Raw genomic sequence first — 25,183 nt, forward strand, 5'->3', positions numbered from 1 at the left:
CGCATGTAAAGTTGCATCCTGGAGACATCAGTGTCTTTATGCTGATACAATCAAGCAGGCACAGATATGACTGTAAAATGCAGGTGGGGAGAGCAAAGAAGCAGATAAAGCATCAGATAAGCTTAATGAGTTTAAAAATGCCATCCTAAGGAAAGCAGGGCTTTCACTGCTGTCCAAGAAGGTGTGGAGGGGTAAGAGAGTTCCTTTGTTCTGATTCTCACTGGGTTCTGGAAAGAGTTGCCTGCAGAATACCGATAGTATTTCCTCATGAAAATAAGTTGCAGGGTGCTAAACTTGGGTAACAGCTGTTCTCGTACCAAGGCTCATTTCAATGCCAATGTTTTGCATATGTTCAGGTAGTGGGCACTTCTTGTTTTCTGCAGAGCCCAGATCTCTTAACGGAATGAAGTTACGCTGAGGGGAAGAGAGAGGTGTGGGCCATACTTGTTTCCAAGTACCAGTTTCCATGTTGGACTGAAGCATATTTTCAAGGGAAGGTAAACACTGTGCATGCAAAAGGGGAAGAAATCAAATCCAGATATGCTCACACCTTTCCAATAAAAAAAAAATGTGTGAAGGCGTAATTTACCTCTGGCAGATGGGGGGAAAAACAGATGCTGCCGTGAAAGACCGAACCTGCGATTGCACCTGTTGGGAGCATCTTCCTGCCTGAGGCAGTAGCTAATACCAGATGCTTCAGAGGACACCTTAAGAAAACTTCCACGCACGAGGGGACATAATGGTCTTGCAGCTAATTTTGCGTAACTGCAGACAGATGTTTGTCCGGGCTTTTGTTCCTTCTTCTCCCTTGAAGAGCGCGACTGTAACCAAACACAGCATCATCTGAGAGCATTACGTAAGAAAGAGTCCCGCACTGCCCATCCCCACCGGGTGGGCAGGTAGAGACCTCACAGTTGCTGCAACGGAGCCTCCTGTAAGTCTGCACCCTGTTTTGAACACCCTAGTTTGGAGTCGCCGCGTTCAGCCACGTCCTCGGAGGAGCCGAGTACCTTTTCAGCTGCAGAACGACCAGCCCCGTAATCGCTAATCTAACCTGACGCTCTTCCCCGCCCGTCGTCTCCTCGCCTGCAACAGCGACTACCTCCGCTGAGCCTGGAGCACCGGCGACCGCCGCAGGGGGCAGCGGCAGCGGCGCTCCCTGCTGCCGGCCCGCCCGGGCGGGCGCAGGGCACGTGGCCGGCGGGGCGCCCTCCTCCCCCCCCCGCCCCGGGCCCCCATAAAGGCGGCGCGGCCGGCCAGAGGAACTCGGGCTCGCTCTGGCTTACTGCTCTCTCTTCGACGTCTGTCTCGCCCAGGCCGCTCTTGTCTCGGCTCCTGCTCCCCCCCTCCCCGTCCCTCCTCCTCTTGCTTCCTATCCCCTCTCCGCCCTTCCCTTCCCGGCATCGGCCGAGCCCCGCGGCCCCATGGAGATCTCCCTCAAGTACCTGCCCGGCGGCCGGGCCGTCGCCAGCGGGTGAGCGGGACGGGGCGGGGCGAGGCGAGGCGCGGCGCTGCCCGCTCGGGTCACGCCGCCCGGCGCGGCGGGGCAGGCGGCCAGGACGGGGCGGATAAGGGCGCTCCTCCGGCAGCGGCTGCGGGAGGGAGCGAAGGGGCGCGGGGCGGGCCCCGGCCCCAGCCCGGGGCACGGCGGCCGCGTGGGACGGCGATAGCGGGCGTGCCCCCTGCACCAGCTACGGGGGGAGGGTGGGCGGGAGGGAGGGGAGGGGAGGGGAGCGCTGCTGCCGCCCTCCGGCACCGGAGCAGCGGGCGGGCGGGCGGAGGTGCTACTCCGAACTCGTGTTTTAAACCCGCTGCGCAAGGTAGGTCCTCTCCGCCTTTCCTCTCGCGGTGTGCTTTGTCCTGCTGTCCCGCAGCTGCAGAACTTCCCCGCGTGTCGCGTTGGCGGTGTGCCGCGGTCACGAAGAGGAGCTGCGGGGTGTTTTGCGTGCGCCCCTTGCTCTGGCTGCTTTTGGTAGGGTTGCTGCTCCGCCTGCGGCAGCTCAGCGGTTGGTAACGATGGCAGCTCTGGGAAAGGAGGGTTTTTCTCAGTTTCTTGGAGCTCCCTTTCTTGAGAAGTGCTGGGCGATGCCCTCCTTTGGGCGAGCTGTGAACCTAGTAACTAGAGATCATGAAGGCGAAGCTGGGGTTGCCAGGTCTGGTACCTAGAACCCAACTCAGTGATCCCCCCCCCCCCCCTTCTTTCTTCTCTGCGACCCCCTTCGCCCCATCAATCTCGTTGATTCAGGATGTAGAGCTCAGGTAGATAAATGTTCCTGATACAGATCTCTGATGGACAGTGTTAGTGTTGCTCCTGTAGTGAATTACTCATTAAAAAAAAAAAAAGTGAACCTGTGCACTGTAGCTTTTTAGCTACTTGATTTAGTGGTGCTTTTTCTGCTAGGTGAAGAGCTACATATTAAATGCTTATTTCATAAGTAGGTAGCTGTAAATGGTAGTCGTTACTGTTGAAACCTCTTTCTTAAATAGAACACTGAGCTTTAAAGTGCCTCACTACAAAACACTACCCAAACAACAGATTGTCCTGCCAGGTATAGCGTTGCGATGGTGCCTATCCTAATGTAGCTTTTAGAATTGAATTAGTAACAATTATTATTATTTGTGACACACAACACTTAATGACACTTAGATATGCATTTAAACATGCATAGTAGAGTTAGTCTTTATTCACAAAACTTGCTTGTGTCAGTGCTGTACAAAACATACCATGGAAACCTGTTGAGCCATGTTAGTTACACTACTGTGTCTGAATTGAATTGTTCTGTTACTCTGTCTTGAGCTAGGTGCTTTGTTTGGATTTTTTTTTTAGATTATTAGGCTAATAAAATTTGGTAGAATTAGATGGTTTGTTTTAAAGGTGGTAAGTCACTATTAATCACTCAGATTTTAAATTTCTTTTTAATGCTTTGGTTGAAGGTTCTAGTTCTGCAGATTTAATGCAGTTTATTTGGATGCTATTTTGAATCCGTTCTAGAAACGAATAGATTAGAAAACAATTGCTGTATTTCACCTATTGCCAAATGAATTAGTTCTTGAATGTTACACCAGAGAGCACCTCTTCTTTGTTGGAAGACAAAGCCCAACAGTGATACAGGCTTGAATCTCATCTCTTCCTCTTAAGCTGAAAATGTATGTTGCTTTCCTCAGCTGAATTTCCTGCTCACAATTTCTACAGCTAATTAATAAAGGAAGCTAAAGGCATCAGTGAAAATAATCCCTAGCCAGTGGATTTAAGTGAGGGTTGTGTAAAAGTGAAAGTATTGTTATTGCTCAACATGAAGTTTTTATAATAGCTGTAGGGGCTTGAAAGACAACTTTGGAAAAAACACCATGTCTTCCTTGATATGTATTTGAATATCAAAGGAAACAGTGTTTCTTACAAGGTTTGCCCTTTGATTTTTAAGATCTGTCACTTCAGATATGCTTTTACTGGAAGCTTAGGGGAGGATTTTGCTGAAGTTTTGGAGTGGTTTGTATGTCATGCCTTCATGCTTTGAGTCTTGACCAGCTCCAGCTTAAACCTGCTCTGTCTCCTCTTTCTTTCCCACCTACTCCTATGACTTTTACTCTGTGTTTGGTCTTGTTCATTGTGTTCTCACACAAATGCTGATGCCCGTTCAAGAGAAACTGGTACAGGAGTAGTGATGTCTTTGGGTGTCAGTGCAAGATTGAAGTACATAGGTACCTGTTTCCTTAGACAATACTCACAGCTATAATTATCATATGCTTTTCTGTCAGATGTGTTTAAATTTTTCAAAGTTTTTGTATCGTAAACATTATTAAAACTAGTCCAGTATGTTTTTATTACAAATTTAAATAGGGATGTACTCCACAGTTTCTTTTTCTTAAAAACCTTCTTGTGTTTTTCCTGTCTCAAAACCAAGATCAGCCTACCTCCTACCATCTTCATGAATGATTGATTTAAGGCTGTGTAATAAAGATAACCTTTGACCTTCTAATGTTAAAAAAGATTTTTTTTTTTTTTTCTTCACTTCCTCTTGGGAGGAAACACCACAGTGCCGACTTCACTGTGTTTTTTAACTCCCATTTCTTTCCTTATGAGATAGCTGGTGCTAGCAAATCAAACGTGCTTCATGGTCTACAGTTTGGGCTTAAATACCTGTACACTTCAGACCGGTGAGGACAAAAGAAATAAGAATGTATCTGAAAACTAGGAAATTACGCTTTTGGTTTTGACCTTGAGAGAAAATTCAATTATATTATCAAATTATAAAATTCAGAACATGGGGAGTAATTTTCGGGATGGTAAATGGGACTGATAATCAGCTTATGTAGCCAGTTTCAGATATGATTGCTCTACCTTAACACATGCTCAGAGTAAAAAAAAAATCACAAGTTTGGTTCTGATCTTTGTGTGAAGTAGGGAAGTTCTGACAGTTACAGTACTGGAAAACAGGGCTAAAAAGATCAGGAGAAAGGGAAGGTTTTCAATGTCCTGTTCAGTTGAGAGGGAGAAACTTAGAGTGGTTTAAGACACCGACAACAACAGTCCTCTGTGCTTGTTCCTCTGAATTTTACATGCCTGGATATTTAAATAAATAAATGCCTATGAGTTCAGCCCTTAAAGCTGCATGTTCATAACAGAAGTGTGCTGTGAAGCCTGCTCTGGTTGTTTAGTCTTTAAGACACCTTTTTCTGGTGGTAGAATGTGGGTTTTTCAGAGAAATGTGTTAACAGTCACCTCTTTTTATTTCAAATATTTAGGTTTAAGAAACGGATAAATGTAGACTTGCTATTACTATTACAGATCCTCTTATTTAATGCCTATTCTCTGAGAAATAGTTGTGTAAATGTTGGGTTTTGATGATCTAATGTGATTAAATTACTCTTAATGATGTGATCATAGGGAAATATTTCTTGCATTTTGCTGTAAAAAAAAAACCAAACCCAACAAACAGAAAACTGCTACAGACCTATTATGTCACGTGGTGATCTGAGGTGAAACTGCAATATGAGGAAATTGGCTGCCGAAGTATTCTGTTGGTTTCTAATTAACCTATTATTTATGGCAGAAATGTGATGGCTCAGTCAGATTTAGATCTAAAAGAGGCGGTTCTGAGAGAAGATTTGAAGTTTTACTTCATGAACCCATGTGAAAAATACAGAGCAAGACATCAAATACCATGGAAACTGGCTTTGCAGATTTTGAAGATACTTATGGTTACTACACAGGTAATCCTTCCCCTGTCTTTACTCTCAGAAAGTGTGGCAGTGATGTGCAGAGAAGCAGGTCTGTGGTTCTGGGCCTTTGCCATCCCTGGATATTTGTTACTGACTTGAACTTCCTGATTCAGTCCAGAAAGAAAAAAATACCGTGAAAGGTGTGTTGAGGGGGAAGAATAATGTAAACTAAATTACAGAAGCCTTCTGGAGATGTTGGGGCAGTATTTGACTAGGTATTTTGCTGTTTTTAAGATAACACTTTAAAGCAAATTACTCTTCCCTTGAAATCCAACACCGTCTTCAGGCTTGCAGCCACATTACCGCTCTGTGTTCTGCTTCCTGTTATGTTCATAGATCATAGTTTCACTGGACTGTTTCAAAAGTGGTATTTCTTGAAATCTAGTCAGTAACTTGAAATGTACATGTTCAGTGTGAAAACGCTACGGTCTCAGGTGGTGATGGGAACGACTGGGTTACAGGACTCGGACGTGCCCCTTGCTTCTGTCATCACATGAAGCATGTCAAACAGTTGGGTACCTAGACAGGTAGAGGCAAAGAGGGGGCTGGTTTTTAAACTGCACTGGTATCACCCTGCAGTTGGTTAATTTACAGACTACTAAGAAATGGCGGCTGGAGGTCGAGGGAAGCAGAACGGGACACATGTAAAAGTAGAAATGATTTTTCTGGACCTTTGAAATGCAGGACTCTGACATGTGACGCTGCAAGTACAGCTAAATTTACAACTCCTAAAAACATGCCGAGCTGCAGCATTCCGGGTCTGTGTCTGACTTGCCCGCTAGAATGAAGCGTGACCCCAGCTTGCGCGTCCCCGTGTTTTATTGACCGCTCTTGTCTCTCATCTCCCCGCCGGGAAGCGGCGGCAGGCTCTCCGGCCCGCTTGGCAGAGGGTCCGGCCTGCGCTGCCGCCGTGCTGTGCTGGGGTCCTGGCAGGGCCCTGCCCGCAGCGGGGAGCGGGGTGCAGGGGTCGGTCCGTCTAGGTAAGACGAGATACAATAAGCTGTCTACACTAGCGCTGGCACGGTTGCGACCCGTAGTGACAGAGCTGCTGAGAACAGGGAGCGTATTAAGGGGGGGGGGGGGGGGGGGGCTGGCAGCGTGAGCACGGTGTAAGTGAAGAGGAAAGGGTGTCCCATCTTTCTTCACTGACAGCTGCGCCTCAGGTGTGGGTTATTGCCCTCTCTTTGGAGACAGGGCGGTAACCTTTGTGTGTGAGTAATGAGACAAAATACAACTTCAGATGGCTCTGAAAAGGTTCAGTACTTCCAACCCATCCTAACCTACTGACAAATTCTTGGGGGAATCGCTGAATGTGTCGTTTTTCTGTCTGCTGTCCCAGTCTCCTGCTATCCTTTGTGAGCAGAAGGGGTGCTCCGCTGCTTGGCTTTCAAAGGCCAAAAGATTTTTTGGGCTGCTGCTTAAGATTTTTTTTGCCAGCCCTGGGTCTTGCTCAGATGCCAGGCAGGTAGTTAACAAGAAAAGGAAAATAGAGTTTCTGAAGGAAAATGTGTTGCTGCTCTGCAGGGAGGTCTCAAATGTGAGCTAATAGTAAATGGATGGACAGGTTCAACAAGCGTATCTGTATTTCAGAGTGAGGGCAAGACCCTTGAAGGAAAACCTAGGAATAAGTTAAGCAGCTTTCTAGTTGCTTCTGCCTGATGCCAGGCTGTTAGTCATGACATTTGCGGGTTCTTCGGTGTGGTACAGCGGCTGTGGTATCTGTGCCTGGCTGAAAAGCAGAAGAGGCTTCTGTCCCAGCATGGGGAGTAAGTTTTACTCCAACGCTGTGCTGAAATCCCCTACAGAGTCCCCAAGGAAACCCCGCTAAGTATGTTTTATTTCTCTGTATTGCAGCTGGAAGATCCCTGAATTTTTTTTTTTTTTTTTTTCAGAGATACTAGTTAGTGTGCTGCAGATTTATTTGTAGCATTCAGTTAGTGATTTTTTTGCAGTCAACTGAAGATATAAATAGTTGATTTAAAACTCAGCTAGAAGTATGAAGATTCAGTTCTTAATCTGAAGACTGTACATACCTGGCAGAGCTGACATCCCCTTTTCTTTGTCCTGGCTGTGACTTTGCTGTACAACCAAACAGCCTTGCACTAAATAGTCCTGCTGCATGTATTCTTTTAGCCTGGCCCAGATCTAGGCAATTACTTTCTAGGACAAAAGATGAGGTATTCCAGTGAAGGGGGGAAAAAATAGGTGTGCTTTCCAGTTTCCATTGTTTTGAATGAAGGAATTTGGATGTTAGTGGAGTCTACCTGTTTGCTTTGGGGGATTTCTAAGTTCACACTTCTTTTGCTTGCAGTTTCTGACTCTTGCTTCTTCCGTACTTCTGCCAGTTTCTTGTGGGGCTTGGAAACTCCACGCAGTAATGAGACAGTTTCACATTTGCTGTTAGTTAGCAGTTTAAACCTAGGATGAAGCGTTAGCTATTTAGGGCTTGGGATATCCTCCTGCTGCTAAGCCTGTGAAGAAACTCCTGTTGCTTGATTTTTCAGCTTCTAGGCTCCATTTATACGTTTTCCTTGGTGGGAATGGGAGCATCCATATGATAGGGCAACACAAATACTGAGTAGTAACTCTGTCTGCTGCTTCTTATCATAGCCTCCTTAACCAGTACCTGGGTCAGGCAGGTGATGCTTTTTGTTGCTGGGGGGTCCCCAGCAGGTTTGCTCTAATCCTGTGCCATGCCAGAGGTAGGAAGAACATGCAGGAATTTGTCCCATAGCACAGCAGGACATTTCTGGGGTAGCAGGCTATGCTGTTAGGTTAGCTCTTCTGCCATTTGCATCCTCAACAAAAGTTTTGGCAAATTCTAGTTAGAGTTGTTGGTCCAGCATGTGTGAAAGGTGGCAGTTATCAGCTGTCTGTTTAGCTGCTGCACTATAAGTTTTGGAATCAGTAGGAGACTTAAGATTTCTGTTTCTCTTACCCTGCATGTGGTAACCTTGAATTTAGTGGTCTTATGGCATTAGTTAACAGATTCTTTGCTCCTATTGTAGCTGGGTTACAGCAACAGGCACCTTTCTGTTCTGTATTTATTATAATTCAAAGCTGTTTCCAAAATGTTGCTGCTTGACCAGTTTTCAAAATTCAAATTTGTTTGTTGTTTTTTTTCTTGTCAGCTTATTTTTTTTGGTTTGAGTAACCAGTTGGTGGTCTCATTCAAAGAGGAAAACACTATTGCTTTTAAACACCTATTCCTGAAAGGCTATTCTGGAGTTGATGAAGATGACTACAGCTGCAGTATATATACACAACAGGATGCTTATGATAGCATTTTTTATGTTATTAATCAGGTAAGTGTGTGTGCTTATAATGAACTGTGTTAAAGCTGAAGCTATAGCTATAAACTTCTGCTAAGGTTCTGGTTTTCTGTCTCCATTCTTGGATTTCAGTTTTGATATTTGAGCAAATCAGCGTAGGTGGGGTGTCCTGAAGTTCGTGTGTAGATGTCTGCATTTTTGTCTTGGAGATGAATCTAAACCAAAATTGTACTTGGGTATTGTGTAGTACTGAAATCCAGAACGTTTGAAAATCAGTCATCTTGCGTGAACTGGAACCTTTGTTTAGGTCTTACTTTGAAGAGCTATGGGCCTGAATATACCTATGCATGGTATTCAAAAAATTTGTGCTTACAGCTATACTGAATTGCAGCTTTGTAGTGAGTGCCAGAGGCCTCAAAATGGGGAATACGGTATTTCCAGGAATGTAGGGGCACTCGCCGTGGTTCGGGATGGTATTTTAAAGAACAGTCCCTTTACAATTATGGGAGGAAAGTGAATAAATCTAGGAAAAAAATTCAGTAAATATTTTTGTATTAATATTAAATACATTCAGAAGTCTCGAGGTGAAAGAGTGTGTGTGTGGAAAATGAAACTGCTCCTGTGTTTGGGGATGATGATAAGCCCAGAAACATTTCACACTGTATGAATGGAAAGTGGCTTTAAACCACCTTTCATTTTCCCTGACCTTGGGACATCAGCTCTGAAGCTTGGCTTAAAGCAGTTTTGCTGCTGTCAGTTATGCCCAGCAGGCATCTGGGAGTCGCAGTGGTGTGAAGGCTATATCTCCTTAAACACACACTCACGTGGGGGCTTGCTACTCCTCTGCCATCTCCTCTAAGCTACAGCAGAGCTGTCAACAGATCAAATGTGCAGTCTCTGCTGTGCTGGACAAGGCCAAGACTCTTGCTCCGGGTATGTTTAATGAGTGTTGACATTTTCTCAGTCTTCCTTTGAACTCTCAATATTGCCACTACTTCTGCTATAAACTGTGCTTTTTTTCTTCCTTGCTTGCTTTGTCTCACTTTCCTTCTTTTGTAGGCACTAAGACTGAGGTGAAGTCCAGATAGAAGACAGTAGAGAAATGATAGCTTTATATCCTCAAGAATGAGCCAATGTGTGATGCAGGCATCAGAAAAAGGTCTCTTCATAAAATGTCTATGTTGTATAAATGTAGACATATCCTTTAAGGAGATCTTAATCTGGGTTCTTTAGTGTCATATGGAGTTGCTGAGGCTTTTTATCACATGTAAGACTTCAAAAAGTGCCTCCAGGTGAACATTATGACTGGTGTTGCTTTTTTGGTTTCGTTTGTTTGTTTGTTTTAAAGGATGCCTTCTAGGAAGAGCCAAGCCAGGTGACTCCTAAGCTAAAAGCAGGGCTTTTCTTATTTCGAGATGGGCAGCTAGAAGCCATAGGTTTTGGTGTTTCATTCAGAGTTTTAATCTGAAATGTGTGGTTGGGGTGGGGAGGGGGGGGGGGTGCAGGCGTGGGGCAAGCAGAAGGATATAATATTACAGAAGATGGTAACAGTGCGCAGCAAAACTGGAGTTGTAAAAACTGAATTTTAGGCTTTGTGTAAGGTACCACTGGGATATTTTCACACTTCGAAAAAAAACCAAAACAAACCAACACCAAAAAAACCGAAAAGATACTTTTTCCACTTGGAAGAGTACACAGCTCTTCCTTACTCCTCTCCTGGGTCCAGTGTGGAAGTTTCTATTACGAAGAAGCCGTGCAGAGTTGTTAACGCTTGTAGCCTGCCCTGTGGCAGAGTCTCTAGGACCAGGATGTTCTGCTGGCTGCTCTGTCTGAGGCTGCTTAGAAATGTGTAAACATGAATTTTGCTTTTACTGTTTCATAGCGTTGATTGTAAGTGGCATGGGAGTAACCCAGAGCCACATGTTATGCTGTCAGGAGGGCAGACCCTGAGAGCACACGTGGACGGAGCAACGGCTGTTAGATGCAGTGATCTGGAGATGTCCTCAGAGGGATGTGGGGTTGTGACTAACTACTGTTTCCACTCACTTGACCTGCCTTAGTCAGACTTGGCTTCCTTAGTTTAATCTGAGTTAAGATAATGTTCTGACAGGGTATGGAGGCTGTGCTTTTCTCCCAGGCTGTCTAAACTTGTTGCAAGCTCAGCTGTGAGGACTCGAAGCGGCACCACGAGGCAGAGCTTTGGATGGAAATGCGGTAGTTCCTGTCGTAGTTTGTTTTGGACATGGAGCGTGTGGTTGTTAACGACTGCTGGGATTTTGTACCCCACAAGATGGACTAGTGGCCATAATGCCCATGGGAAGGAGGAAATAGGGTGACACTGAATGATGCATAATAACAAAATCCATGTTTAAGGGGAAAAGGTTCTAATCTGTATCAAAGCCAGCTGAACAGGTTTTTGTTTTTTTTTTTTTAAGGAATGGGAAGCCTTGTCTGACTTCCCACGTTTATTTACTTCAGGCCTCCTGGGAAGCTAAATGCTTCCTTCAGAGCAGACCAGTTCTGTACACTGCCCTGAGCTCTTTTGCTAGGTGAGGTAATGATAAAAACTAATGAATTACTAGGTATTTATGCTTTCTTCCTCAAAGAGTTTTGGGTCTGTCTGGCTTCTCTTGGACAATGCTAGCTGGTGCTAAGCTGAGCTGGCAGGCAGCTGTCTTCATGGTTAGTCGTTGATCTCCTTAGCTGTTGAGGAGCCAAGAACCACAGGGGTTTGCCTGGCTTGTGCAGGACTGGAAGGTGTGACTCGAGGGATCAGAGGATATATCTTGCTTCCAGCAGACACTGAGGATGTGTGGAAAGCAAGTCAGGAGAGGACTGGCCTTGAATGGAGTTCTTTGGTGGCGCTCAGGGCTGATCCATGCGTGGACAATGCTTGGCTTGGCATAGCTTTATTTGCTTCCACTTCTAGTCCTTGCTTTCAAGCCTGTCTTACATATGAAGAGTGCTGTATTTAGAGTAAGTGGAAAAAGAAAGTACTTTCCTCACAGGCCTGTTTTCAGTTGCTTCTGTGCTGGTGTAAAGCAGGCAGGTTAAATTACTTTTGGAGGCTGCCCAAACTCTGTGTATGTTCCTTGGTTGCTGGTTATTTAGCGAACGTGTGACTTCCCTTTTCTGTAGTCGCACAGGGAGCAGCTTTGGTTTTGCTCTTGGGGTGGATTTGATGAGAACTGTGACTTGGATTGTACGTAAAGCAATCAAGTTTCAAGTGGTGTGAAAACTAACACCTTCATGAGATGAATATGTAAGATATCCCTGGAGTGTGTGTGATTAGTAGCAATACTGCATTAAAGTAACTGCCAGGCATCTAATTAAAAGCTGTCTGCTGGCTTGCCGTCTGGCACACGGGTAGTCATTTGCAGGCAGCCCAGTAGGTACGGGGCTCTCAGTCACCATGTCACCAGGATGCCAATCACTACTAATTAGTGGCCAGCAGCCCTCAGCTTCCCAGGAGATACCCACTCTAAATTTACAGATTTTGTGAAAGTAGAGATTTTTGGTTTTTTTTTAATGTAAAAAGACATTGATACACATAACTTTGAGACTGCAAGTTACTATCTAATGCCAAAAAGACAACTATCTCTGTAACTTCTGTTTTGTTTTTAAACTAGTACAGGCAATTAAAGAACATATCCCTGGGGACGCTTGGTTATGAACATGAAGGATCAGGTTTAAAAATCTGTAAACAACAGTACAAGAAAGGCACAATGCTTACTTCCAATGATACACTGAACATAGATGTTTCAACTGAAACAGGTATGGTACTGTTGTACTAAAAAAGTCTTGCTGTGGAGTACTTACATTCTAATGCTAAATCAGTAAAGCTTAAAACCAATAGCTTTTTGCATGGCAATCACGGGAACATTACCATGACTTTTGCCTATTTCCCACTTGGTTTTTAGTACCTACCTAGAAATGACAGCTTTGTAGACTATAGGAAGCTCTTTTCAACTGCTGTCATTAGTGGGTTGTGTGAGTTGTGCAGGTCTTTGTAGTTGTTGGGTTTTGGGGGGAGGGCGGGGGAGAGGCTTGTTTTTGGTTTTTTTTCCCCTCTCCCTCCCCTCCGTGCAGAAGGTTAAAGTACAGACTTCTGGATGCTGGTCAGTCTGTACCTTCAGTGGATGGGTGTCCTTACTGCCTCTCAGAGCTGAGTCCTGGCTGCTAGCTGCTCAAGAGTTAGTACACAGACCTGCTTCTGATCCCACTAGCTGGGCCTCTGAATGCATAGGTTTGTTCAAAATTAATGTTTTGCCTGATTAGGACTGGCCATTCAACCTGATTATCTCAGTTTTATCCTGCCTTCTATGTGAAGCTTTTAAGATGACAGCTTTTCCTCTTCTCTTTCCAGAATGTATCTTTTTAAAGCCACAGGAGCTAGCTGGTAAGAATGCTGAACTGAAGCTGAACTCCTCTTTTTTCAGTCTTGAATTTTACAGGTAAAGTGGTGGTGGGGATTTTTTTGTTGTTGTTTTTGTTTCAACTTGTTCTTTCATATGAATATGGTAGATTCTGACTTGTGCAGTTTGTGTATGTGTGTATTTTTTTATGTGTATCTAAAGATATTTATACACTTTTTAAAACATCCAGGCTTATACAGGTTGAAATCTCCTTCAAGCTGAAAGGCATTGCTCTACAGACAATCCATGCCCGTGAATTGCCTGACTGCTATGCATTTCAAAATACTGTAAGTGAATATGGGGTATAGCACTTCCAACACTGTATATATAACAAGAGCTTAAGCTATGGGGTAGGCATCATCCTCATACCTAGATTGCAAGGGGAAGCAGTTGAGCATGTCCTAGCCCTTACTCCCCCTTCCCAAAGGCTGCTGAAATGGTGTTGCCATGGGACAATGTTGTTTTGTAACACATTCCAGCTGGTAACTTCATAACCTGAGGAGATAAGTAATTGTTATTCTTGTAAAGGTTAAACTTGAAGTTTGGCTTCTTGGAATACTGCTTTTTATGCAATACATGACATGCTCTCAAATTCTGTCTACACCACCATTTATGGTGATAGCTTGCTTAAAGCTTACCTGACCAACAAATATTAATGCATACTATGTCAAAGCACTTAGCAGGATTTGTTTTCTGGAATGAAATTTTGCTAGTCTTGTTTCTGATATACTTCTGTGTTTCCAGATAACTTTCAATAATAGAGCCCACAGTGGAAAAATCAAAATCTATTTTGATAGTGACACTGATATTCAAGAATGCAAAGACTGGCACATATTTAGCTCTGGTAAGTGTGGTGCATGTGTGTTTGCATGATAGCAGTGTTACGCATCTCCCATCACTTTCCCTGCTCTGTGACACTCTGTCCAGCAAGACATCCCCCATCCTGTTCAACCCCCTCCTGCCCTTAAAACAAGACAAAAAAACCCACAAACCCTTGCCTAATGCAACTTAAGTCTTTGTAATTAAGAGCTGGGAAATAATTCCTTCCTGTGAGGGTGTTCAGGTGAGATGACATGGGCATCTCTCTATAACAGTGTGTTTTTAGCAGCAAGATCGATCTGGAAGGAGGGTGAATGTTTCTTCTATAGATTTTAATTGTTCTACTGCTCTGAGATTACTCAAATAACTTAATCCGCTAACAATGGTGAATTCCGAACTCAAACCTTCTACAGCTTTCAAATTTTCTTTTCTCTAATTGAAGCATACTATTTCTGAAAGTAGAGATTTTGGTTTTTTTGCTACTGCTGTTAGATTTAATGATGTGCGTGAGCAAAGGGTGGCATCTGCCTTGTATTTCTAGCGTTAAGGCTTGGTCTGATGGCTAAGGAATGTGCACTAAAGGCCCCTTCAGAGGAATAGTAGCTGTGACTGAGCACTGTGCAACTGCTTCTCCCATGTGTTGACTTGCTGTAAAGGACTGTAGTGGAGTAATAGTTTTCAGTGTGCTATATAGGATCTCAATTAACAAGTATGTTAAATGGCCTGCCTTTTGCCTAAGCAAAGCCAGCTTTTCTCTGATAATACTGTGTTGTACTGATATTAAAGTGGCTTCTTATAGTTCGTTCTGAATAACCACAAAGTGCTTTGGCTTGCATCTATATACAACAATATCGTGTGGCTGTCTTTCAACTAGCTGTTCTTGAGTAGTTTATTTTGCATGTAATAACCAGCTGAGGGAGCATGCTTAATTCTGTAATGAAGGTGAGCTGAAGTGCTATTGCAACAATTAAAAATTAGTGTTTGCCTATATTTCATATAGTTAAAATCTATGTTGTGAAAAAGATAGAGACAATTGATATGAGTAAGCAAAGGAAAACACCTGATCTGGGTTCACATGATGGCTTTTAAACCTGTGGATGAAAAGAATATAGTACAGAAAGTCAAACAAGTTTCTGATTGCAGGTCAGAGAATGAGAAATAAGGTAGGATTTTCTGTTTGGTTTTTAGTTTAATGGTGTTGATCCAGGCCAAGGTTTGCATTTCTTGTACCCTGTGTAGTTGTAACAGTGTTGGAGCACAGATGGACAGGTAAGCTTAGTGGAAAAAGAGGAAGGCTGTATTAATATACCCATTTTTTGTTTTATTTTGAACAACTTGAATGTGACTTTCATTCTTGTAGCCAAATCTTCGTAGCTGTCTTGATGTAATTCTGTGGTCAGTTGTGCTCAAGATGTGCTTGCAGGAAGAATACTTCTTACAACCCATCTATTTATGGGGTGAGAGTGTTTAAATGCAAAGTATGTGACATTTTGTGACAGTTTGTGCTCAAAGAGAAGGGAAAAGTCTAACTCTACTTCCTTTCCTTGACTCTTCACAGTTCTCCAGAAAAACACTCAGTATATTCTAGTCTTTGATGGATTTGTCATTTTAAGTTGCTTTGCTTCTCTCATCCTCTGCACGCGATCCATTGTTCTTGCCTTAAGACTACAAAAGGTAAGTACAGTGCTTATAATCTCAATGCTTATTTTGTCTCTGTCTTGTTTGCTGCTAGTCTTGTGAAGTGATATGTTTTGAAACATGGAGTAGTAAATCTGTTGCAGGATGTTGCTCTCTTACTGTTATCTCTGTCTCTAGAAAGGATGCGTAGATGTCTGTGGTGAACAGTTGCTAACTGAATGGGTTTTACTTCTGTTTGTATAGTGCTGTAATACGAAGTATTTAGTTGTATTTCTCAAGGGCAAAAGAAGGAGACTTTTTTTTTTTGTCCAGGACTTAGTTTTGTCCAGGATTTTATGCAAAGAAAGACTTCTGAGTCTTTGTGCTGCTAACAGCTAACACATCTTGCTTCAGAACATTAAGTCTTCCTTCCCTGGCTTCAGAGTAGAATTCCCATAGAGGCCTTGTCATAAATTAATGCTTTAACAAATGTCCCTCAAAGCCAGCTCTAACTGGAGAAAATATAAAGCATAGCATGTAGTGTAACTCTGGCTGGGGTTTTTGGTCTTTCTGGGGCTGGAACCACCCTTTTTCGGTTCTTCTTTCCTCCTCCCTCCACAATCCCTGATGACCATTTGCTGTCACCTTCTTCCCTGCTCACCCTCCTTTGCAGACTGAGACTAGCCCTGTCCAGCTTCATCTCAAGCTGCTTGCAGAGCTTCATGTAAGCAGACTCAGCTCTTCTGGTCCAAATACTGGTGCAGAAACACAAGCTGGGCCCTGAGATGTGCCAGCTTATAACCATTAATTGATACAAACTTTGCAAGCATGTGGCTTATGAGAATTGGAAAAAGAGTTCAGGATAGGTAGGATATGAAAGCACAGATGCTTGTTTATCTTATTCAATATATCCTTTTTGTAGCTTGTAAACAAGACAAGGGTGAAGAGGATGCAATTCAGCAAAGGCATTGTCAAACTGCTGTCAGGAATAGGGACGTTGGCATTTATTCATGAGCAAAAAGAGCAATTGAAAGCAGATAGGCAGTGTTGGTGTGGGAAGTGATATTGTGGGCTCTATTGGAAATGAGAGCTCTTGCCTTATCGTTGTATTTGAGTTATTAATTCTTTTTTTTCACTCTATTAGTTGGACGGCCTTGCTCTGTTGGAGGTGGATAGAAACTTTTGTGAAGGGGGCTAAAAAGGAGATAACAAGCCATGGTTAGGCTAGTGGGTCTTGGTTATAAAGTCAGCTGTTCTGTGGAAAGTTGGTTTTCACTGGCCTAAACCAATCTTAATTTTTTTCCTATTTATTTCTGTTACTATTGAAAAGGAGTTTTAAGCTATTCTTCCAGCAAATACTATAGGAAAAGGGAGTATGTGAAACCTGAGCATTGCTGCACTACTGGGGCATCTGTACGTATTTTTCATCTAAGGTGACCTGTAACTAAACATCTAAATGCTTGTCAATAGAGATTTGTGAACTTCTTCTTGGAGAAATATAAGCGTCATGTCTGTCACGCTGATCGCCTGGAGTTCATAAATGGATGGTATGTCCTGGTAATTATCAGTGATGTGATGACAATCATTGGGTCAATCCTAAAAATGGAAATAAAAGCCAAGGTGAGAGTTTAATACTTCAGATTAAAATACTAGTCTTGTTACAACCATGTGTAATGTGTAACTTGGGGACAAATGAAAGTGAGCTATCATAGTCACTAGTCATCTTGTTTACTTTTGCTAGTTCTTATTTCTTCATTTCCTAGTGCTAGTTCGACTAATAACTGGTTTCACTCCGTTTTCCCCAAAGTCTTTCAGTAAGACCATGTAAGCTATTTAAACATCTTATGTCCACAGTGCTAAGACCCCTAATCCCCGCTATAGGACCTGTAGGTAGGTAGTTCCTAACAGGAAAAAAACCCAACCAAAACCAAAAAACTTGTGGTGTTATTTCTGTAAGAAGTAGTAGTACGTATTGTACAGGGAAACCAAGAGTCATCAGCTTGGATAAAACAGGGGTCTTTATGGCTTGTGGGACTGGAAACATGACTGTTACAGCTTGCTTTCCTGGCCTGTCCAAACTACAGGCACAGTGTCACCTGCTAGTCCTTGACCTCCTCGTCTGTGTGCTGAAATCAATGTGTTTTGTCCAGCTGGCAGCTCTCCAGGGGGATTTTTTGGTTTGTTTGGTTTGTTTGTTTTTTCTTCAACAGAGCTGTATGTCAACGATTCATGTGTTCACAAAACTTTGTGTTCTGGGAAAAACAGGGTGCTGTTCCTGCTTCATGTGTACTAAGGCTTAAAGGGCAGATGCCCAGAGTGGCCTTCAGAGGAAACACTTGAGAACCTCCAGCTGGATGGCGAGGTGGGGGGATGAGGGTAGGAAATCTTGAGCTAGATGGATATCTCGTGCTTATTGCAACCAGTTCTAGCCTTCTAAAGTAAAATGCAAGTAGAATTCATTATAAACTTCACTGGTAGTAAAAATAATGTTCAGGCTCCGAACAGCTGGCAACCTTTTCAGAGATGTAAATGCATGCAGCATGGAAAGGGCTGTAGTCCTGAGGCTCACTTTTCGTTCAAATGATGGCTCATGTTTTTCTAAATAGCAAATGAGAGCTTGTTTGCTTAACAATAGCATATATTAACCCTTTTTTAAAATAAAAATTTGGAGGTATTCAATCTAATTTCAAAACTGTGTTGTAACCGAAGTAAGGGCTTTAGTTCTTCCAGACTTCATGCAAAACTTCAAGAGTATCAGTGCAGATGTGCTTTTGTTTGCAGCACTATTGCATTTGAGTGATCTCAGTAAATAACTGCAGTTCACTTTGGGCTGATTTTTGTGATGTTGCAACATCCTTTCAATATTGGACTGCCCTGCTTTGTTTGAACTGCTGGAACTTAAATAGCTGTCCAGCTGACATACCTACTGCTTTGTAACTTGACCACCTGCTCTGTTTGGATCCCTCAGAACCTCACAAGTTACGATGTCTGCAGCATTTTACTTGGAACATCAACTTTGTTTGTCTGGGTTGGAGTCATCAGATACCTGGGATATTTTCAAACCTACAATGTAAGGCAGGAATCAAATATTTAACAATATATATATTTATTTTTATATATATATATATATATGGAGATATTTAGAGTGACAGATATATTTATATCTGTCACTCTCATTCAGGTCTCTCTAACTTGTGGCTTTTTTCCCCTTCTCCTTTCTTCCACCTTGACTTGTAGGTGCTCATTTTAACTATGCAGGCATCATTGCCCAAAGTGCTAAGGTTTTGTTGTTGTGCTGGGATGATTTATCTTGGTTATACTTTCTGTGGTTGGATTGTCCTGGGACCTTATCATGAAAAGGTATGTCAGCAGTATTACTCCTTTTCTGGTCTAATGATACGTGAATATGTGTGTGTGTGTGTATAGCTCCTAGTTATAACGACAGAAATGGGTCTTAAATTCATGTTTCTGTTTAAAAGCTGTAACATGAAGAACATGGGAGTGTTTCTCCTTCTACGTGTACCTCCTGCCACCTGCTCCTTTTAACAAAATAACTGTATTCTTGCTTTCACTGTGTGCTTGAACTCAATGTAATCTCCAGCACAAGGCTGTGTTTGTGATGAGTGCATGGTTTATACAGGCAATGTCCGGCTGGAGACCAGAGTTGCACTGGTCTATATCTCTTTCGCCCTCTTCTGGCAATTCCAGTTCAGTTGGGTTGAAGAGGCACTAACTAGTTCACTGTTACCATTTCTGGGAATCTCCTTGGCTCTGACTTTGTTTTTCCAAATCTTTCCTGTGCCATGTAACTTCAGCTCCTTAATCTTGACTCATAAAGGGGTGGATGAATGCTTGTCTTGTTTACTTTGCTTCCTGGGTGGGGGTATGTTGTGGGGTTTTTTTGTTTGTTTTTAGTTTTGGGGGGATGGATTTTTCTTAAGGTTGATATCAAAGTGTGTGCCTGGTATGTCATCTTGTCTGAAACCTTGGTACAGGAGTAAGGCTTTGTATATTCCAAAACACAAGCAAAACCAACTGTAAAGCTTGTTTGGTTTTTTTTTCTTGGTGGATGCTGTATGTGACAGTTTGAAAAAAGGCAGATTCCTGTTGTGATAAATTCTAGATGTCCATTAATGAGTAACAAACGTATGATTTATCATTCCTGATCTCGTTACACACAGTATTTATTGTAACAGCAACACATGCTGCAGTGCTTGCTTTAGCTTCTTGTGCCCCCAGAGCTCCGATTCCTCTAACATGATGTAGTTTTCTCCTTTGAGAAATGTAGATATTCAGCCTGCACATGTTTTAAGTTGGGTGACAATACATTTCTCTGTGGGATGCTGGATGCTGTGGGATCCTCTGCCGTACCAGAAGAGGCGGGGAAGTTACAACAGTATTTATGCTGAGCAGCAAGTACATTAATTATCTGAGCAAAAGGAAGTGTAGTCAATAAAATGCTTATATATGAAAACGTTTCCTCTTGCTAAATATCACAGATCGATGTCAAGGAAAGAACTGTAGCTGCGCGCAGGTGTCCTGTTTCTGACAGTTCCCCAGAAGCCCGGCGGAAGGCAGTGTGGCACCGCGCAGCACAGGCAGAGCCCAGGGCTCTGGCTGCGCCAGTAGAAATGGGAAGAGCCTTCCCTGCTGTGCAGGTACACGGGACAGCCTGGCTTTAAAAATAAACCTCCCCCCCCCACAATAAAGAAGTCAGTCGTAGGTAAAACCAGACCTGCTGTTCCTGTGCAACAGTATGTTCTCCATACAAGCATATGCCTCTTGACATCTCGTTTTCAATATAGGACTGCAATTCAAGTGAGTGTGGTCATGTTACTTCATTGATAATAGCTACGTTAAAACATTGTGCATTAATTCATATTGTCCAATAAAGTATAGTTAACAAATCCAGTTATTTGGAGGGGCAGAGCAAAAGAGGGAAGTGTGTTTACCTGGTGGCTGAGTGGAATTTAGCCTCAGGGCATGTTCCAGCTTGGGGAAATGGAGTTGGGAATTCACAAGAATGTCCTTGAAATGAAACTGTGATTTCGTCCAGGGTGTGCTTCAGTAGCTTCACAATACAGCTATAGCTTGCACCTACAGCTCAGAGAGGGCTTTCTGAATGACAGATGATGTTATCTCAAGACAAATCTAATTTAGACCATTTGGGTTCTGAAGGCTATATGCTATCTCTAACTCCTTAATACAATATTAATTACCCATACTCCAGCAGTGCTGCAGAGCTGGGAAACCAGAGGATGTGGATTCTGTTCCCAGCATACCACTACTGATTTACTGTATAGATTCTGTGAAATCACTTTATCTGTGCCTTGACGAATGGAATGATATTTTCCTGCAGGTCTAAAATTGCTTAAAATTCAGTAACATAAACTTTCTGTGGTTGTCAGTTATTGACTCTTTTGTCTGTTGACCATCACAAATTTATTTCTTGATAATAAATCTTCTTATTTCTGATGTCAATATATAATGCTTAGCCAAGATTATATTTCTACATGGTTCTATTACTGACATGTTTTGGCCTGAATATACAGGAAAGAAAGCGTGGTAGCATTTGTTTGGCTGGGTTGGCTTTTTTTCTTCTGCTATGAGTAAAACTCTAAAAAAAAAAAAACCAAACAAACAAAAAACCCCACAACCAAAACAAAAACCAAAAACAAAACCAAAAAAATTTGTTTTTGTAATACTTTTCACTTTCCCTTTAATCTGGATGATTGATCTTCACATTCTAGAAATAATTTGTACTCCTTATTTTCTAGTTTGAAGATCTGAACACGGTGGCTGAGTGTCTGTTTTCTTTGGTCAACGGTGATGATATGTTTGCAACATTTGCTCAAATCCAGCAGAAGAGCATGCTGGTGTGGGTGTTCAGTCGATTATATCTGTACTCCTTCATTAGTCTGTTTATATACATGATCCTCAGCCTTTTTATTGCACTCATTACCGACTCCTATGACACCATAAAGGTAAAACACTTGTTTTCTGTTACACTTCTAATTGGTTTTGTATTTGTTCTTGTTAATCACTTAACACCTTACTATCTAGCATTAGTTATGATGACTGGTGAGACTATTAAAATCTTTTAGCCTAGTCTGTTGTGAAATTGGGAGGATGACTGGGCAGTCATCCAAATGACTAAGCAATAATTGGTTTGGAAAATCATCCTCAGTGTGTGTCCCTGTTTTGTATCTTCTGCTGCTTCACCTGGCTTCAAAAAGGTAACAGCTAATGGAAACATAAGTGGAAAGAATTAATTTTTAAGTATAATTACACAGAGCTTGGTAAGTCTTGTTTGGAGTGAATGTTTTCTCTCGTGGCACCAGAAGCTGAGGTCAGGAAGGGTTTGCTGGCATCTTGAAGAATATCCCCTGGCAGGAGTGTGGCAAGGGCCAAGCAGATAGCAAGCCTGGACACCTAAATGAGTTTAGAGCTTAATGTGCTGCTTGGAAATTTGTGGTTAAAAGGAAATGTCTTCTGACAGACCCACTACTTCTTGCTCAAATTATACTGGAAATGGATGGCGCAATTTTAAACTGGCTGAAAGTGAAACGAAGTTTTTGGTAATTACCTTTTGTTCTTGTCCTCTAGTGCTGTCTCCCCTTTGTGCTCCAATGTGAAGGCAATATGGATCATGCTCTCTAGCTCTTGTCCCTTTCTTGTCGTAGTGTCAGATAAACAGGCCAGCATAATAAGGCTAGTCTGACATGAATCACAGCTTCCAGACCAAGCAAGAGCTCCGCTTTCTAAGCATCTCAGAATACAACTTAACTGTCTGTGCTTCTGAGTTTATTGGGTGGTCTGACCTGCGAAACAGTGTTTTACTGTTACTCTTCCCTCTGAGCACTTCATGTGGATCAATGGGGAGCTGTTTCAGAGTCCTGAACTGGTGTTTTGCAGAGCATTTCTTCAGCATGGCAATGCTGAAAATCCACGTTGGGGCCTTCCAAATCCAGCATTGGGGTTCCTAGGGAAAACTAGCTTAGGGCACTTGCAGTGAGCACAGCAGTTGATGTGAACAAGGGAGAATCAATGTCAGTATGACTTGAGATCACTTGCTTGGTCTTATGGACAGCAAACAAAATGTAAGAGAATCTGTGAACAATATGAATTTTGTGTCACTTAGATTGCTTTGTTCCATTAACTACATGTGTGGTGGTTCTAGGATGGCATTCCTTTTTTTTTTTTTTTTCCTTCCTACAACAATATGGAACAAATGAACCAAATACTCTGGTTTTGGCTATCACACTCTAGAAGAAATTTTAGAACACTTCAGGCCCAGTAATTTCTCACATGTTTTAAATAAAATGTTTTCTCTTTCAGAAATACCAACAAAGTGGGTTTCCAGTAACAGATCTACATGAATTTCTAAAAGACCATGGCAGTGTTCATTATGGAAAAGAACAGACTTCCATGCCATTCATCTGCTGCTCTAGGAGGTCAGTAGGGTGTTTTTAATGAGTGTTTTTCTCAGAAGTACAGCAGTTAGCTTCTCACTGCAAGGTGCTGTTTCACAAATGCTGGAGCATCCAGAATTCAGCCTGTGGAGTATTTGGACACTCTTGTTCCTCTTGTGCTTTATTTGGTGTTAGATCTTTAGAATGCTGATGCTGCAGGGATGGCAAATCTGAGCTTAAATGCATGTTTTAAGTGTTTCACTCACACGAAAACTACCATGCAGAAACGTGGAAGTTGATGGGAGGACTGCAGAGTATATAACATGCAGCTGCCAAGAAGTCAGGAGCAAACTAGGTCTTTGCTTCTTGGGGTTTTGGAAGTCTTCTGTTTCTAAAAAGCTTTTCCACTAGGCTGGGAGTAGTAGCAGAAAGCAAAAGGATTCAGCTAGGGACCAGTACTTAATCCCAAAGCTATGATGTGTCTGTGAGGCAAACTGGTTTGATACCATCTGTCAGAATATTGGAAACATGCTTGTAAATGTCTGGTTGCCGCCAAACTCAAGCCTTTGGAAGTCTTAGCAGCAGTCCTTGTCAAGCTGGTGTTGGTGAGAGATGAACATCTCACCTGGTGCTTGCTGGTCTGGAAGTCAATTCTTTGAAATCTCTTTCCAAGGAAATCTAACACACCTCTGAATCCCTGATTGAGAGAGGAGGGATCTTGTCACTGTCCCTAGGCAGTCCGGAAGAATTCATGCTTGTGCACAGAATGGTTGTGGGCACCATGCAAGGAAGCCAGGCTATGGGAGAAGGAATAGAGCTGAATGTGAACACTTACTCAATCCCAACTGGTATAACAAATCCTATTTTATCAGTAGGATACTTGTCTACTTACATACTGAGGCTTTTGTGAAATGCAACTTTATACTTTTGATGTACTCTGGCAGACAGAAACCTCATAGCCAAAAAGGAGCATGTGAGATGATGATGGGCAAGTATCCCAGCAGCTGCTGTGAACACTTGAAAGCCAACTAGTTAATAAGAACTCTAGCCAGGTACAGCTTTACGTTTCACATCCAAGTCATTGTGCAGGATAAGAGATTTTTGTCTACTTGAGCATAGTAAATATGCTTTACTGTAATATGCTGCAGACTATTGAATGCACAAGCCAGGTAGCTGGAGTGAAAATCTAGAGCTTTTGCTACTATAGCACTTTCTGCTTGATTGTCCTGGTGCAGGTTTTGGAGCTGTAGGCTGAAATGGGAGAGCACAGAACAGAAGGATCAAAACTCAGTTGATTTTTGTATGGATAGATGCTTCCTATTGCATTTCTTGCTGAATGAAAAATTGTGAATTTTTTTCTTTTGCAGACAACAGAGTGATGACAACTTGATACTTATTAATTGATGATTACAGCTGAAATTCACCACTAACGTGCAAAGAAAGCATAGCTGTATGGAGAAGAAGAATTCTCCAAATTGCAGTGAAACTCGCTATCTGGACCTGCCTCATTGTGAACAGACTAATCTTACCTAATTAAGGTGTTGGGGGAAGAAAAGCTGCTAGTGTGATATCAGCTGGCTGACCAGGAGGAGAGCCCAGAAACTGCGTCTGGAGGAGACCTATGAAAAACCCTGTATTCTTGCCCCAAGTTCTGTCACATTAAAAAAGGCTGATCCTTGAGTGTTGTCTGTGGGAGCTCTGTTTGCTAATCACCTCTAGGAGGAAGGAAAGTGACCCTGAATCAACTGTTGTTAATAAGAAAAAGAATTATATGAAAATAACTTTTAAAAAATAATTCCATGTTAAAAAGTATTAAATAAAAGGTAGTCAAGAAGGGAGGAGTTTTTCACTTAAAGTGATGCATTCAGCTTGTAATATCTATTTGGCACAACCCATTTTCTTGAAATAAATTTATTTCAAACTACAAAGCTGCACAAAAGTGCAAAATAATTGCTGTACTCCCTCTTGTATGTCATTTTAACACAAACCATCTATAGATCATAGTCTTTTCTTTAACAGCTTCACTAAAACCAAAAGCAGTTTGTTACCTTTTTTTGGCTGTGAGTCTTTTATATTATACCCACAATATTTGAAGTGCACTGACTGTTGTGTTGCCGTAACTTGGAGGACAAATTCAGGCAAAAAATAATGCCATGGAGTTGACTTGCCTAATTACTTCTATTTCAAGCTCATGTTAATTGGAAGAAAATGTGTAACAACTGAGTCTTGCAGTTAGTGTGCTCAGGTGATTTTCTAGGTGGTTTTGGGATGGTCATCTCTAAAGGACTGTATTTTTCCCTTTGATCTTTACAAACTTTTTTTCAATGAGAACAGAGGACTTTCTGTAGCTCTAAAGCACTTCCAGTATAGTACTGCATAGGTGTTACCAGGTGCTTCTGAAAACTTTCAGTGGTATTGACTGCCCCTG

The 25,183-nt window shown here is 42.4% G+C and overlaps 1 protein-coding gene across 2 annotated transcripts; it reads left to right on the forward strand.

Annotated features, from left to right (window-relative positions):
• The first annotated feature begins 1,380 nt into the window (after window positions 1-1,380).
• On the forward strand, window positions 1,381-24,435 carry MCOLN2 (mucolipin TRP cation channel 2). 2 transcript variants are annotated; one of them, XM_030033567.2, is made up of 14 exons: window positions 1,381-1,474; window positions 5,052-5,211; window positions 8,352-8,525; window positions 12,122-12,266; window positions 12,859-12,946; window positions 13,098-13,194; window positions 13,652-13,751; window positions 15,285-15,400; window positions 16,814-16,963; window positions 18,312-18,413; window positions 18,581-18,703; window positions 21,121-21,327; window positions 22,682-22,797; window positions 24,123-24,435. In XM_030033567.2, the coding sequence occupies exons 1-14, from the start codon at window positions 1,425-1,427 to the stop codon at window positions 24,157-24,159; spliced, it is 1,665 nt and encodes a 554-aa protein (XP_029889427.1). In that variant the 5' UTR covers window positions 1,381-1,424; the 3' UTR covers window positions 24,160-24,435. The 2 variants fall into 2 exon arrangements, with proteins under 2 accessions (XP_029889427.1, XP_029889428.1); XM_030033568.2 differs by lacking the exon at window positions 1,381-1,474 and adding an exon at window positions 1,718-1,820.
• The last annotated feature ends 748 nt before the right edge of the window (window positions 24,436-25,183 follow it).

The sequence above is a fragment of the Aquila chrysaetos genome, chromosome 12 (assembly GCF_900496995.4).
Source record: "Aquila chrysaetos chrysaetos chromosome 12, bAquChr1.4, whole genome shotgun sequence".
Lineage (NCBI taxonomy): Eukaryota > Metazoa > Chordata > Aves > Accipitriformes > Accipitridae > Aquila > Aquila chrysaetos.

Excerpts from the sequence above, each read along its gene's own strand:
- MCOLN2 (XM_030033567.2), top strand. The coding sequence starts at position 1,425 with ATGGAGATCTCCCTCAAGTACCTGCCCGGCGGCCGGGCCGTCGCCAGC. Across the intron at positions 13,752-15,284 it reads CTGGCACATATTTAGCTCTG|TTCTCCAGAAAAACACTCAG; the intron begins GTAAGTGTGGTG and ends GACTCTTCACAG. Across the intron at positions 21,328-22,681 it reads ACTCCTATGACACCATAAAG|AAATACCAACAAAGTGGGTT; the intron begins GTAAAACACTTG and ends TTTCTCTTTCAG.